Consider the following 14,300-nt stretch of genomic DNA (forward strand, 5'->3'; position numbering starts at 1 on the left):
AACCCTTAGATAGATCTAGACTCGGGGCTGGCACTCCTCTCTGCCAGCCCGACGCCCATTCATCCATTCACACAGCGGGTTGGGCGTTTGTCTTGCACGCGGCCAACCTGGGTTCGATTCCCAGCATCCCATAGGGTCCCCCGGGCACCGCCAGGAGTAATTCCTGAGTGCATGAGCCAGGAGGAATCCCTGTGCATCTCTGGGTGTGACCCCCCCCCCAAAAAAAGAAGAAAGATCTAGATTTGGGCAGGAGAGAAGTCCAGGTCTGAAACTCAGCGTCCGGCCTCAGAGTCAACTTCTGCCCATTCATGAACTGGGCCCCTCTGACCGCTGGACTTTGGGTCCCAAGAGTGTCCAGGACAGAGGAGCACGGGCCCTCGATTGCAGAGGGTAAGGGCAGGGAGTGAACAGGTGAGGACTCTTAAGGTGTGCCCCACCCCTCCACCCCCCACCCCCTGCACACAGCCTCTGCTCACCTCCTCTGCCCGCTGAGCCTGGGGATGGTTGTCCAGAAAGGTGCCCTCGAGGACGGAGCCCACGATGGTCAGCCCCTTGCCTGCCTTGAGCTGAGAGGTCAGCGAGAGCAGCTGCGGGTGTACCACGTTCTGGTCTTGGTCCACACGCACCAGCACCAGCAGCTGTGGCCTGAGGAAGCGGGGGTCATGTGATCCACCCCCCACCTCCCCACCCACCACCACCACCACCACCACCATGTACTCGGATGCCACCCAGGGGCGCGTCCACTGACCATCCATCCTCCACCCCGAACAACCTGGGAGGAGCCCAGCTCGGCCACCGGAATGGTTCACGACCCTCCCAGCCACACATCTGCCCACTTTCCCTCCACCCCCTTCACCTCCTCTCTGCGAGCCCGACGCCCACCCATCCACTCTCCATTTAGTCATCCCGCCCGACAGCCCTCCAAGTTTACCTACACGTGATTATTCACTCACTCATCCACATACCCACCTCCAGGCATCATCCCCGGCGCCCCCAAGTGGAGCCAGCCATCACTGAACACCTGCGTCTCCGTTCCTTCTCCACTGAGCCCCCCCTCTCGAGGACCCCCCACCCATCCAATCCCCCGGCATTCTCTGAGCAACCAGGCTGCGGCTTGACCCTACGCAAAACACCGGCGAATCCACCCGTAAGGATGGCAAAACCGTGGGAAAACCGAGCCAAGAATGGAACCCCAGCTTGGCCGACATTGGCCGGGAGAAGCGGGGTGCAGACAGCACTGCCCGGCCCTGTCCTCGGGGACGAGTCGGGGTGCGAGGGGGGCATGCAGGAAGGGTCAGAGGCGGCGGAGATCCCAGGGCGAGCGGTGACTCCAGGCTCTTGGCGGTGAGAGGGCACCCACTCGCCCTGACAGCGGGGCAGGGAGACCCCCACCCCACCCCACGGCCCTCCCCAGCACCCCCGCCGCTGACCTCCAGTTCTTGGTGTGCGGGGGCCCTTCCTCCAGGCGCAGCAGGGCGTAGCGGGCGGCGCTGAGGGACAGGCCTCGGATACCATCACCCCACTCCTTCTCCGCCCTGGGGGCCAGAACCGGGAATCAGAGGGGGCCACCCCCCCACCCCAAACTTAGCCAGCCACTCACTGCGGACGCCGGGTGTGGCCAGGCCCCTGCTCCACATCACTGAAATCCCCCCTCCCAGGCCCCTCCGAGCTCCAAGGCTGCCCCAACCCCCGTCCACTGAGCCTCGGACCCCGCCCCACATCCCAGCTGGCCCGCCCCCCACCACCCCCACACTCACCCACGGTATTCGATGTACTTGTAGATGAGTCCAGCAATGAGCATGGCCACCAGCGCGTAGTACCAGGAGCAGATGAACATAAGGGCCAGGCACAGGCTCATGCCCAGGAAGGAGAGAGTCCTGCGCCGGGGAGGGGGGGACGGGCGCTGAGTCCTGGCCGGGCGGCCACTCGCACCCAGACGGCAAGCATCAGAGGGGCAGGAGCAGGGGGCATGGCAGGGGGAGGGGCACTGTCAATACTATCTCCCACCGCCCTCCCCACCGCTCAGCTGTCTCGATGCCTGGGCCCAGGGGGGCCCTGAGGCAGGGGCGTCTAGGGGAGAGGCCACGGACAGGGCAGGAGCCCCAAGGGGTGCCAGGCTGGGAGTTCTGACCCACTGGGGCCACGGTCTCGCCGCGTGGCTTTGGGGCAGTGTGCCTGCAGCCCTTCCCGGTGTGGGGTCTTTCTCTTCAGTAAAAACAGGATGGATGACGCTGCCCTGATTGCTGGGGGGGGGGGGCGTGGTGACGGAGAAGGGCAGGGAGGGCACCGCGCCCCACGTCTTGGCCTCTCTTGAGAGTAGACTGGGCAGTGTCACGGGGCCCTTACACAGACGCACAGACAAGGCTCCCAAGAGGGACAGAGTTGGCCACGACGGCTTATACTGCCGGACCTGACTGTTGGCCGCGACCAGGAGACCCGCTTCTCGGGCTGGCTGGGATATGGGGGGTGGGGAGGCCTTTGTGTAAGTCTGGGACCCTCAGGTGGGAGACAATGGGCTGGCGGAGGTGTGGCGGAGAGTCAAAGGGACTGGGGTCAGCAGGGCTAGGGGTCGCAGGGACGGGGGGGTGGGGGGTTCGTAGGGCCAGGGATCAGCGGGGTTGGGGGTCGGTGGGGCTGATGGCTGGCAGGGCAGGGGTTGGCGGAGGATTCTTAGGGGTCTGTCAGGGTGGGGATTCTGAGGGTGGGGGTTGTCAGGGCCAGGAGGTGAGCAGGGCTTAGGGGTCAATGGGATGGGGGTCAGTGGGGTCAGGGTCAGTCAAGACGGGGGTCAGCGGGGCCAGGAGGTGAGCAGGGCTGGGCGTCGGTGAGATGGGGGTCAATGGGGTCAGGGGTCAGCAAGGCAGGGGTGGGCGGGGCCTGGGGCTGGCAGGGTGGGGACTGGCAGAGGATTGGGGATCTGTCAGGGCGGGGCCTGGAGGTGTGCAGGGGACCCACCAGTGGTAGTAACGGAAGCGCGGCCTCCAGTTGGGGGTCCTGAGCAGCGTCTGCACGGCGCAGGCCAGATTCACAAACATGTAGCACATCAGGAAGAACCTGGAACAGAGAGTGGCCGGGGGAGACGGGCGGGACGCGGGGAGTGGGGGAGGAAAGAGGCCGGGGAGACCCCCCCACGTCAGGCTTGGCGCTCGGGAAGGGGCCCGACCGCACCCGGGACTCTGGAGTTGCTGTGTGATCCACACGCCCGACAGATGCGTGGCCAGCTGGCGGGGCTGCCCTGCCACAGCTGCAGGGGCCGGCCGGGCACTCACATGGACAGGATGGGCGCGACCTCGTCCAGGGACGCGATGAGGATGCCGATCTCGCAGATGCAGGCGGTCAGGAGCAGGGCCCACGTCGGCTCCCCGTTGGCCTTGCCGTGGCCAAAGACCTGCAACACAGCCGCTGTCACCAAGGCCGCCGTCCCCGAGGACACCCCGTGTCTCTCCCTCTCTGCCCTGAGCTGGGGGGCACCGCAGCAGGAGCCCCCAAAATTGAGACGGCGCAGACTCTCAGGGTCGACCCCCGGGAGAGTCCATCCCAAAGGAACACCAGGTGCTGCTGTATGACCCGCCACCTGGAACCCCCACCAGGTGCCGCTGTATAACCCTGCCCCCTATCTGGGACCCCCAGTGCCATGAGGTTCAAATGACCCCGGGGGAGCCAGGGGGCTCCTGTGAGATGAAGAGGGAGGAGACGGCCCGGCTGGGCAGTGCCAGGGCCATAGCTGCCCTGTTCTCGCCCCTTGGCCCCCGGCCCGAGTCCCTACCCAGTCACCCCAACTAAAGAGGCCGCTGTGACAGGAGACAGATTTCCCCACACAGACCTGGCCCGCCCAGCCCCGTCACAACCCCTGGCTGGCTATGGCTCGGCCCTGGGGCCTGGCTAGCCGGCACAGCGTGGCCGGTGCTCACTGACCTGCAGGAAGGGCACGATGCCATCCCGGGAGATGGCCTGCAGCAGGCGCGGGGCCCCCGTGAGGCTCTGGAGCCCCGCCCCGCAGGTGGAGAAGAAGGAGCCGATGACGATGACCCAGGGGGACGGCCAGGCCAGGGTGCCCACCACCAAGTTGCCGTTCACAGCTTCACCGAACCTGCAAGGGACAGCAGGGGAGTTGGCCGCACGCAAGGCCAGCGCCCGTGCACTGAGCTACTGTCCCAGCCTGTCATCATCATCATCATTTGGAGGCCTTGAGGGGTCACACCCAGTGGTGCTCAGGAGCTGTGCCTGGTCCTGTGCTCAGAAGAGAGCCCTGGCAATGCTCAGGGGACCATAGGTGGGGTCCGGGATCAAACCAGAACAGGCTGGCAGCATGCCAGGCAAGGGCCGTACCCGCTGTACTATCTCTCAGGCCCTCAACTGTGTTTCTTTTTTTTTTTCTTACTTTTTGGGTCACACCCAGTGATGCGTAGGGGTTACTCCTGGCTCTGCACTCAGGAATCACACCTGGTGGTGCTTGGGGGACCCTACGGGATGCCAGGGATCAAACCCCAGTTGGCTACAGACAAGGCAAACACCCTTCCTGCTGTACACCTCTCTGGTCCCACAACTGTATTTCTGAAACAGCGAGACAGGAGTGGAGGGGAAAATTCAAGACCCTGTTGTCTGGGTTATAGCTTTTGGGCCACACCTGGCTCAGGACTTATTCCTGGATCTGCATTCAGGGATACCTCCTGGTTCATTCAAGGATTCATATGTGGTACTGGGGATCGAACCCAGGTCAGTTGCGAGCAAGGGGAGCATCCTATCTGCTGTACTATCTCCCTGGTCCTAAAACTGCAACCCCACTTAGCTTCTGAGATCAGATGCTTTCAAGGTAGGATGGCCATTACATTCCTGTTGGGAGTCTGCTCTAGTTAATATTAAGAAAGTCTTTGGGCTGGAGCGATAGCACAGCAGGGAGGGCGTTTGCCTTGCACGTGGCCGACCCGGGTTGGATTCTCTGCATCCTATTTGGTCCCTTGAGCACCGCCAGGAGTAATTCCTGAGTGCAGAGCCAGGAGTAACCCCTGAGCATCACGGGGTATGACCCAAAAAGAAAGGAAAAAAAAAAAAAGAAAGTTCTTGTCCTGGGGACATGTTGTCTAAAAGCTGGTTTATAGAAACCATTGTCTTGGGGTTACACAATCTAAGGGTTGACTTCCTTGTTTTTCTAGCTGGCTCTTTCCAGTTCTTATGGCAGAACATGTTGCTAAAGTGTATCAATATGTAACCAAGGCAAATATCATGAAACTATGTAACTATAGAAAAACAACATTGAGGTCTAGAAGCCCAGGACATTCTAAACCAACAATGTATCCTGAACATTCCTGAATATTTTTGCAATGTCTGTTTCCTTCTAGAGACCTGTAAAAGTCTGTTGCTTGTCCAATAAAGATAATGCATCTTCCTTCCTTCCTTCCTTCCTTCCTTCCTTCCTTCCTTCCTCCTTCCTTCCTCCTTCCCTCCTTCCCTCCCTCCCTTCCTTCCTTCCCTCCTTCCTTCCTCCTTCCCTCCTTCCCTCCCTCCCTTCCTCCCTTCATTCTTTCCTTCCATTTTTGTGCCATACCCAGGAGTACTGGGTTCCTCCTGGCTCTGCTCAAGAATTACTCCTGGCAGTGCTCAGGGCACCATAAGGGATGCTGGGGATCAAACTCTAGTCGGCTGCATGTAAGGCAAGTGCCCTAGCCACTGTACAATCTCTCAGACCCCTATATTTATCTGTGTGACAGTGGGTAAGGTTTAACATTGTGTCAGTTTCCTCAGCTGTGAAAGCTTATGGTCAACCCATCCTCTGTGATAGATAAGAGAATACAAGGAGCCCGTGAATGCTGAGTCCTGGGCCTGTGAATGCTGAGTCCTGGGCCTGTGAATGCAAAGTCCTGGGCCTATGAATGCTGAGTCCAAGGGCTTGTGAATGCTGAGTCCTGGACCTGAGTGCTGAGTCCTGGGTCTGGAATGCTGAGTCCCGGGCCTGTGAATTCTGAGTCCTGGGCCTGAACACACTCCAAGACCTCGGAAATGCCTGTGTAATGTCACGGGGATTCCCTTAGCCGGTCGGGGCTGCAGCATCTCCATCAGAGGACTGGGGTTCTGGCCTCTTCCTGGGGTGACAGTGTGAGAATCAATGACAAGGACTATCTGACAGTGACAACTGCCCTGGGTGTGAGGTGCAGCCTCAACAGCTCACAGGGCCTCTCCCTAAGACGTGGGAGTGGCAGCAAGCCAGATGGCAGGCTGTGAGGACTGCGGGGACCAGGCACAGGACACCCTGATACCCCCTGCACCCCTGTGATCTCGTGGGAGGTCACAAACATAATAGGAGCTAGGGAGATAGCACAGAGGGCAGGGTGCCTGCCTTGCATGCAGCTGACCCAGGTTCTATCCCTGGCACCTCCAAAACGCCCCAGCTTTGGGGGCCGGAACAATAGCACAGCAGGTAGGGCGTTTGCCTTGCATGCAACCGACCCGGGTTTGATTCCCAGCATCCCAATTGGTCCCCCAAGCACCACCAGGAGTGATTCCTGAGTGCATGAACCAGGAGTAACTCCTGTGCATCACCAGGTGTGACCCAAAAAAATAAAATAAAATACCCCAGCTTTGCCAGGATTGAGCCCTGAGCACAGAGCCAGGAGTCAACCCTGAGCACCACTGGAAGTGGCCCCCAAACAAACAAAAAAAAGCATAATAGAAAAAGAAATAAGCAGAGGTGACTTTAGCCCCCCAACACAACACCGACTGGTTTGATAAGTGCAAACGTATTCATTCATGATCCCATTTACCCTCACCCCACTTAAAACCTTGAGTATTCCCCCATTTTCCATGAAATAAAGTTCCAAGGCCGGACCGATAGGATAGCGGGGAGGGCAACTGCCTTGCACACAGTCACACCCTGGGTTTGATCCCTGGCATCCCATATGGTCCCCCGAGCACTGCCAGGAGTAATTTCTGAGCCAGGAATCACCGGGTGTGGCCCAAAAACAAAACCAAAAATGAAACAAAGCTCCAGTTCCTGGCACTGCAAATCAGGCCCCAGGACCGGCTCCAGCCTAAGTTTCCGGCCTTAAGTGCCCAGTTGACACTGCAGAAGCCAGGACGGAGCCACGGAGGTCACCATTCGGGGCTGCACCTTCTACCTCTCCTGCGGCTGTGCACACACAGCCCAACGCTGCAGGGAAGTGTGCACCCAGAACTACCTGCTTAAAGCACTGGGCACACACGTGTGAGCACGTGCACACACGTGTATGTACATACATGCACATGCATGTACGTACACGTGTGTGCACGTGCTCACACATGCATATGCACACAAACACACACATGCACACACACACACACTGCACATGCACACAAACACGCATACACTCATGTGCACACACACACACACACACACTCAGCAGTGTCTCCCCTTAACCTCTGCTCACGTGTCTCCACACCTACAAAGCGCACCCCACCATCTGGCGCCTAAGGGTGCTCTGCTCCACACTGAAGCAGGAAGGCGAAGCGAGGCCCACACGGGCACCCCCCACCTCCCTGCCGAAGCCTTTCCTGCCCCTCTGAGCAGGGGCTGCAGCCTCCAGGGAACTTCCGAAGGCTTTGCTTTTTCACCCGGACAGCCCCATGTGTGGCCAAGCGTGGTTCCCCCCGATCTGATCCCCACGAGCTCCTTCTGAGGAAGAATTGCAGGTACTGGGGCTTCGTTCCTCCCTGGACGCTGGGCAGTTGGGCAGTGGCCCCCACACAGCCCTCAGAGACTATTGCCTAAAGTCACAGATACTTGGGGAAGGGTGGGGGGACACACCCAGCAATGCTCGGGACTTACTCCTGGCTCTGCACTCAGGAAATTAGTCCTGGCAGTGCTCAGAGGACCATATGGGATGCCGGGGATCAAACCTAGGACAGCCGCAGGCAAGGACGATGCCCTATCTGTTATACTAGCTCTCCAATCCAGAATTCATAGATTTTTTTAAAATTAATTTATCTATTTTTGTTTTTTTGTTTGGGGGACCACAACTGGCAATACTCAAGGACAACTCCTGGCTCTGCACTCAGGAATTATTCCTGGCAATGCTCAGGGGACCATATGGGATGCCGGGAATCAAACCCAGGTCGACTGCCTACAAGGCAAGTGCCTTAACTGTTGTACTATCTCTCTGATTCAATTGTTTTATTTTATTTATTTATTTTTCTTTTTGGGTCATACCCAGCGATGCACAGGGGTTATTCCTGGCTCTGCACTCAGGAATTACTCCTGGCGGTGCTCAGGAGACTATATAGGATGCTGGGAATCGAACCCGGGCCGGCCGAGTGCAAGGCAAACGTCCTACCCACTGTGCTATTGCTCCAGCCCCTGGCCCAATTGTTGGTTTTTTTTTTTTTTTTTTTTTGCTTTTTGGGTCACACCCAGCGGTGCACAGGGGTTACTCCTGGCTCTACACTCAGAAATTACTCCTGGCGGCGCTCAGGGGACCATATGGAATGCTAGGAATTGAACCCAGGTTGGCCACGTGCAAGGCAAACGCCCTACCCGCTGTGCTATCACTCCAGCCCCAGCCTGGCCCAATTGTTTTAAAGCAAGCATGTTATCCTAAAGGAAACGAGCTGCCGGTCAGGCTCTTTGAGCCGTGATGACTTGGTACAGACAAAACAGAACATAAGAAGGTGAGTGTCAAGGTCGTCCCCGTCTCGTGCTCACCAGGTGCCTTGCACAGGTCTGCCCGTCATCCCTGCCCCATCTCTTCCTGGCTCTCCCTGTCCCCCCATCTCAACTCCCGGGAGGGAGCAGACATGCTTCCCCGCTTACTTGTCCCGCAGGACGACGCCCTCGATGCAGGCTCCGAAGAGAACCACGGAGCTGATGTCTGCAGTACAGGGTCAAGGAGAACCTGGGGACGCACAGCCCTGCGCTCCGGAGCCCGCTGGACAGGCAGCAGCTCCAGCTGCCCTCCCGCCTGCCCGCCCGGCCCGCAGTGGCCCCGGCCCAGCAGCGCAGGATACAGACCGCGGAGGTGGTGGCGATGGCCAAGATGGTGCCCGTGGGGATGGACTTCTGGGCATCCCGCAGGTCCCCCGAGCGGTTAGAGCCAGCCATGATACCTGCGAACAGAGAAGCGGCTAGGACGGGCAGTCAGGCAGTGGGGAGAGAGGGCACCAGGGGGGCCCGAGCGATAGCACAGCGGGGAGGGCATTTGCCTTGCACGCAGCTGACCCGGGTTCGATCCCTGGCATCCCATATGGTCCCCTGAGCACCATCAGAGGTAATTCCTGAGTGCAGAGCCAGGAGTAACCCCTGAGCATCACCAGATGTGGCCCAAATCCCCCCCAAATAACAAGAGGAGGGAGGGAGGGAGGGAGGGAGGGAGGGAAGGAAGGAAGGAAGGAAGGAAGGAAGGAAGGAAGGAAGGAAGGAAGGAAGGATGGATCAAGGGAAGGAAGGGAGGGAGGGAGGGAGGGAGGGCACCAGCTCCAAAACTGGGATCTGGTCCTGATGTTACCAGGTCCAGGATCTGGGCCTGGTTAAAGCTCTTCACGCCTCCCCTCGTCCGCCCCCTCAGGCCAGGATAATCAGCTTCTGCACATAGCATGCAGTTGCTGCACTAAGAAACAACCCATTCTGGGGCAGGAGTCAGAGTTCAGCGGGGAGGGCATTTGCCTTGCATGCGGTCGACCCGGGTTCCAGCCCTGGCATCCCATAGGGTCCCCAGAGCACCGCCGGGAGTGATCCCTGAGTGCAGAGCCCAGAGTCAGCCTTCGGCACTGCCAGGTGTAGCCCCCAAACCCAAAAGAAATTCCCCCTCGCCACACATGCAGAGTCTCTGCCCACATGTGCCCAGAGCTGCCCCCTCTCTGTGCCCTGTCACCTGTGACCGAGGGGAAGTAGATGCCGACCAGGAGCGTGAAGTAGGAGGTCATATCGCTGAAGACGTAGGGGTGGTCCATGTCCACGGGGGCCGCGTCCGCCAGGCCCTCGGAGGCCATGCCCCGCCGCTCCACGATCACCCCCTTGGTCAGGTAGGAGCTCCAGAGGTTTTCTGGGGGGCACACGGGAAAGTCTGAACTGAAGGGTCGGTGAGCTCGGGGGTGGGGGGGCAGACGCGCCATGGCACAAAGCAGTGTGTAGCAAACCCCTTCCACCGCCCCTGTCCCCGTCACTGCAAGACCTCATCCCCACTGAGCTTTCCGAGCTCCAACTTCCCAGCCAAGTGGGGGGCCCCAGCTCCAAATCCAGTCACCCCTGCCCCCAACAGTCCCAGACAGGGGTCACAGACACCTATGGGCCTACCTCGGGTAGAAGCAGCATCTCCCAAATGGACCCTTCCTGAACCAGCCCCTTATCCATATCTCTCATGGGGGGTGGAGGGGGCAGTGCCCCATCACTGGCGCCCACCGCTATTCCCGTCTTCATTTTTCTTTTGGTTTTTGGGTCACACCCGGCATTGCTCAGGGGTTCCTCCTGGCTCTGCACTCAGAAATTACTCCTGGCAGTGCTCGGGGGACCAGATGGGATCCTGGGACTCGAACCTGGGTCACCCACATGCAAGGCAAATGCCCTACCTACTGTGCTATCTCTCCAGCCCCCCCATCTTCATTCCACACCCAGCCTCCCACCCCTCACCATGACGACCCCTACGTGCTGCTCAGCTTTCCCCTCTGACCCCTTTAGCATTTGGGGGCCCGATGAGTCTCCGTTGCAGAGGGAGGCCCCGAAGCACTGGGGTGATCAGCGACTCCCTGGCTGCTCCCCACGCCAGGAGTCAGCCACCACCCCTCACTCCTGACAGCCCCAGTCATGACAAGATGGTCCCCAGACAGCCTGAGATGTGACGGGTGCAAAAAAGCGCCCAAGGGAATGGCTATTCCTCTCCCGCAGACACCAGCCTGGGTCAGGAGGCAGCCTCTTGCCTGCACCGATGCCAGCCTCTGCACTCCTGGAGGCCCATCTCGCCACGAGCTCCTTATTCCAAACCCTCTGGCACACACGGCCATGTCTTGCCCATGCCCACACGGCCTCTCTCCCACCACCCTCTCTTCCTCTGCACTCATCGCCCCCATCTGGTGCTTCCAGCCAGGCCACTGTGCCTGTAATTCCCCTCGTGGAGCGGAAAGATCTCCCTCTGCCTTCCAAATCTCCAAGCAGGAGGCTCCAGGGAGCCCTTTCTTGCCTCCTGGTGCACATGTCCCCTCCCGGTTCGTTTAGTAGTTCCTTTGCTCCCATGCCTAGAGGACAGGGGCTGTGACTCCATACTCCTGTGATCCTGGCACTTAGTAGGTGCTCAGTGAATGCCTGGCAGTGATTTCCTGTCCCACTGTGCAGGACACATAAGGGCTCCCTTTTCTCTCTACCCCTCTATGAGGTCAAGGTCAGGATAAAGACCCAGAGTAGGTGCTCAACTAACACCGAGTGAATGGAACTGAGTCCCCCAGAAAGAATCCCTGGGATCTCACTGTCTAACCCACAGTCCCTTCCATGTTTCCCAGACCCCAGCTGTCCCCCTTGCCCCAGACCTTTGATGAGGCCGCTGGCGGCCCCAGGAATGCCCTGGATCTCCGTGACGTTGTTTCGGGTGAAGTACTCGTCACAGGTGGCGTTGAGGAAGCGGGAGGAGCAGAAGAGGCCCCAGAGGCGTGTGGTCACTGTCTCGTTTCCTTCCCAAGCCAACTTGGCACAGACATCAAAGCCGTGGCGAGACAGCGTGCGGTTCCCCAGGAGGCAGATCCTGGGGGAGGGGGGTAAGACCAGGGGGAGGGATGGAGGGGGGCTCTGACCCTGCCGGGCGCGGCAGCAGAAGCACTGGGGACCTTTTGAAGTCACGGGTGCCCGGGCACCATCTCGAAGATTCTGATCTCCTCGGGACAGAGCTCCAAGTGCCAGTGTCTCAACGCTCCCAGAGCAGAGAACTGCACTTAGGGCAAGGTGCGTTTCAGGACCATGGAGAGCGGGCTCGGCCTCGTCTGTGGCTGAGCCTTGCCCCATCACAGGGAGAGGAACCCCACCCCCACCCCTGGCCCTCTCCTGGGCCCCCTTTCCCATCCCAGAGAAGGCATACGACACCATGGCTGTCCCCCACAACACAGAAAAGATCTCTCTTGCATCCCTTTCATCCCTGCAGAAATCTTTTTTTTTTTTTTTGCTTTTTGGGTCACACCCGATGTTGCACAGGGGTTCCTCCTGGATCTGCACTCAGGAATTACTCCTGGCGGTGCTCAGGGGACCATATGGGATGGAATGCTGGGAATCGAAGAATCAAACCCAGGTCAGCCGTGTGCAAGGCAAACGCCCTCCCCGCTGTGCTATCGCTCCAGCCCCGCAGAAATTATTTTTGTTTCCTCTCAGTCAACCTGCATCAGCAAGCGACTGTCCAGAATGCGACACTCTGCCCACCGGCACAAACATTACCCGCCCAGAAGTTCCCCATCAGGAGCCATCTTCCCTCCCACAGGAGAGGCCAGAAAAATTATTGGGGAGAGCTGGGGCGGGGTGGCAGGAGCTGAGGACCCCAAAACCTAGCCCCAGAGGATGACGGAGGCTGCCCGAGGCCCAGAGCCACGGCACTCACGGGAAGTTGGGGGGGTCGAAGGCGGACTTGATGACGCCGGCGTAGATGGCCAGGATGGAGAGGATGACGCAGCCCAGGAAGACCAGCGCAAACTTGTTGACATACTTGACGCCCACGAAGACCACGGTGGCCATGCAGGTGAGCACACAGGTGCCGTACACGCGCATGTTGTTCAGCATGGCCGCGGCCTCCCCACTAGCATCTTCTGCCTTAAAGATGGCCATGGCCGGGAAGAGGTAAGCCTGGGAGGAGAGGGAAAGGACCGGGTGAGGACCCCCAGGAATGACCACCTCAGAGAAGCCCCTAGGAGATCATCTAAGCGCAAGGAAGACTCGGGGCAGAGCGGAAACAAACCCCAAACCAAAAATTGATGCTCAGGGCAGCCTCTTGGCAATAATGCAAGACAGGAAATGACCCAGAGCTTGGAGTGGTTTGTACCATCCCGCTGGGAAGTTTGTGCCATCACTACCATGATGTGGGCAGTCGTTCACTTAACAAGATCAGCAAGATTTTCTTCAACTTTCCTTCAACTATTGGCTTCTTTGAAACTAATTTCTACCCTTTTACATGAAGTCTGATGTTTAATAACTGTGGATCACTTGTATCCTGTCCGGCAGAAAGGCGGAAAAAACATTCAAGAGAAGTCACTACTGAACCCAGGGCACCCAGGGCTCCGTTTCCATATAGTGGATACCTGGCAATGATTTCCTGTCCCACTGTGCGGTAGGACACATGAAGGTTCCCTTTTCTCTCTATCCCTCCATGAGGCCAAGGCCAGGATAAGGTCCAGAGTAGATGCTCAACTAACACCAACTGAATGGAACTGAATCTCCCACAAGAATCACTGGGTCCTCGCTGTTTAACCCACAGTTCCTTCCATGTTTCCCAGACCCCAGCCGCCCTCCCTACCGTGCCCGAGAGGGAGTGAGCATGGGTGCAGTGGAAAGTGTCACACTAAGAGAAGTTAGTTGGAAGGAACAAGACAAAAACCCCACTCATGTGGACTAACCAAAGCCACCTAAGGTGACAAAGTGGGGGAGAGAGAGGGGACCTCAGGGCACTGGGGCTGGGGGAGCTCGTGACACTTTGGGAGTGGATGTGGCGAAGAATTCGTGGCAAGAATAGAACAACGCTGTGGAAAGTTGTAGACCATGTTACCAATTTTAAAAAATACATAAAAGGAAACAAAAGGGAAAAGGGTGACATATATTTATATTGACTGATAAAGTTATTCTTACTTTAGATAAAAAGTTTTTTGGGGGGGACTGGAGTGATAGCACAGCGGGTAGGGCATTTGCCTTTCACGCGGCGGACCCGGGTTCGATTCCCAGCATCCCATAGGGTCTCCCGAGCATTGCCAGGAGTGATTCCTGAGTGCAGAGCCAGGAGGAACCCCTGAGCATCGTTGGGTGTGACCCAAAAAGCAAAAAAAAAAAAAAAGTTTTTTTTAAAATTGTGTCTATGATCTCATTTTCATGAATACACATGAACTTGTAAATAAAGAGCATATACACCTAGATACATATATATACATACATATGTGTGTGTGCCGATACATGAAAATGTTCATTTCAGGGGCTGGAGCAACAGTACAGTGGGGAGAGCATTTGCCTTGCACGCAGTCAACCCGGGTTCGATTCCCAGCGTCCCATATGATCCCCCGAACACTGTCAGAATTAATTCCTGAGCGCAGAGCCAGGAGTAACTCCTATGCATCCCCAAGTGTGACCCAAAAAGCAAAAAAAAAAAAAGTTCATTGTAGCTTTT

General features: G+C 58.0%; 1 protein-coding gene across 2 annotated transcripts in view; it reads right to left on the bottom strand.

Moving 5' to 3' along the window:
* SLC12A5 (solute carrier family 12 member 5) overlaps nt 1-14,300 on the bottom strand; it is a 41,447-nt gene that overhangs the window by 7,971 nt on the left and 19,176 nt on the right. For both annotated transcript variants that reach the window (XM_056121221.1, XM_056121223.1), the window contains exons 7-17: nt 12,534-12,775; nt 11,482-11,693; nt 9,837-10,007; nt 8,974-9,072; nt 8,780-8,837; nt 3,916-4,090; nt 3,270-3,388; nt 2,956-3,054; nt 1,758-1,877; nt 1,431-1,535; nt 477-645 (exon numbers count right to left, since the gene is read on the bottom strand). In XM_056121221.1, the coding sequence (XP_055977196.1) occupies nt 477-645; nt 1,431-1,535; nt 1,758-1,877; nt 2,956-3,054; nt 3,270-3,388; nt 3,916-4,090; nt 8,780-8,837; nt 8,974-9,072; nt 9,837-10,007; nt 11,482-11,693; nt 12,534-12,775 (1,569 nt within the window). The remainder of the gene's footprint in view (nt 1-476; nt 646-1,430; nt 1,536-1,757; nt 1,878-2,955; nt 3,055-3,269; nt 3,389-3,915; nt 4,091-8,779; nt 8,838-8,973; nt 9,073-9,836; nt 10,008-11,481; nt 11,694-12,533; nt 12,776-14,300) is intronic.

The sequence above is a fragment of the Sorex fumeus genome, unplaced genomic scaffold (assembly GCF_029834395.1).
Source record: "Sorex fumeus unplaced genomic scaffold, SorFum_2.1 ptg000044l, whole genome shotgun sequence".
NCBI classification, from domain to species: Eukaryota; Metazoa; Chordata; class Mammalia; order Eulipotyphla; family Soricidae; genus Sorex; species Sorex fumeus.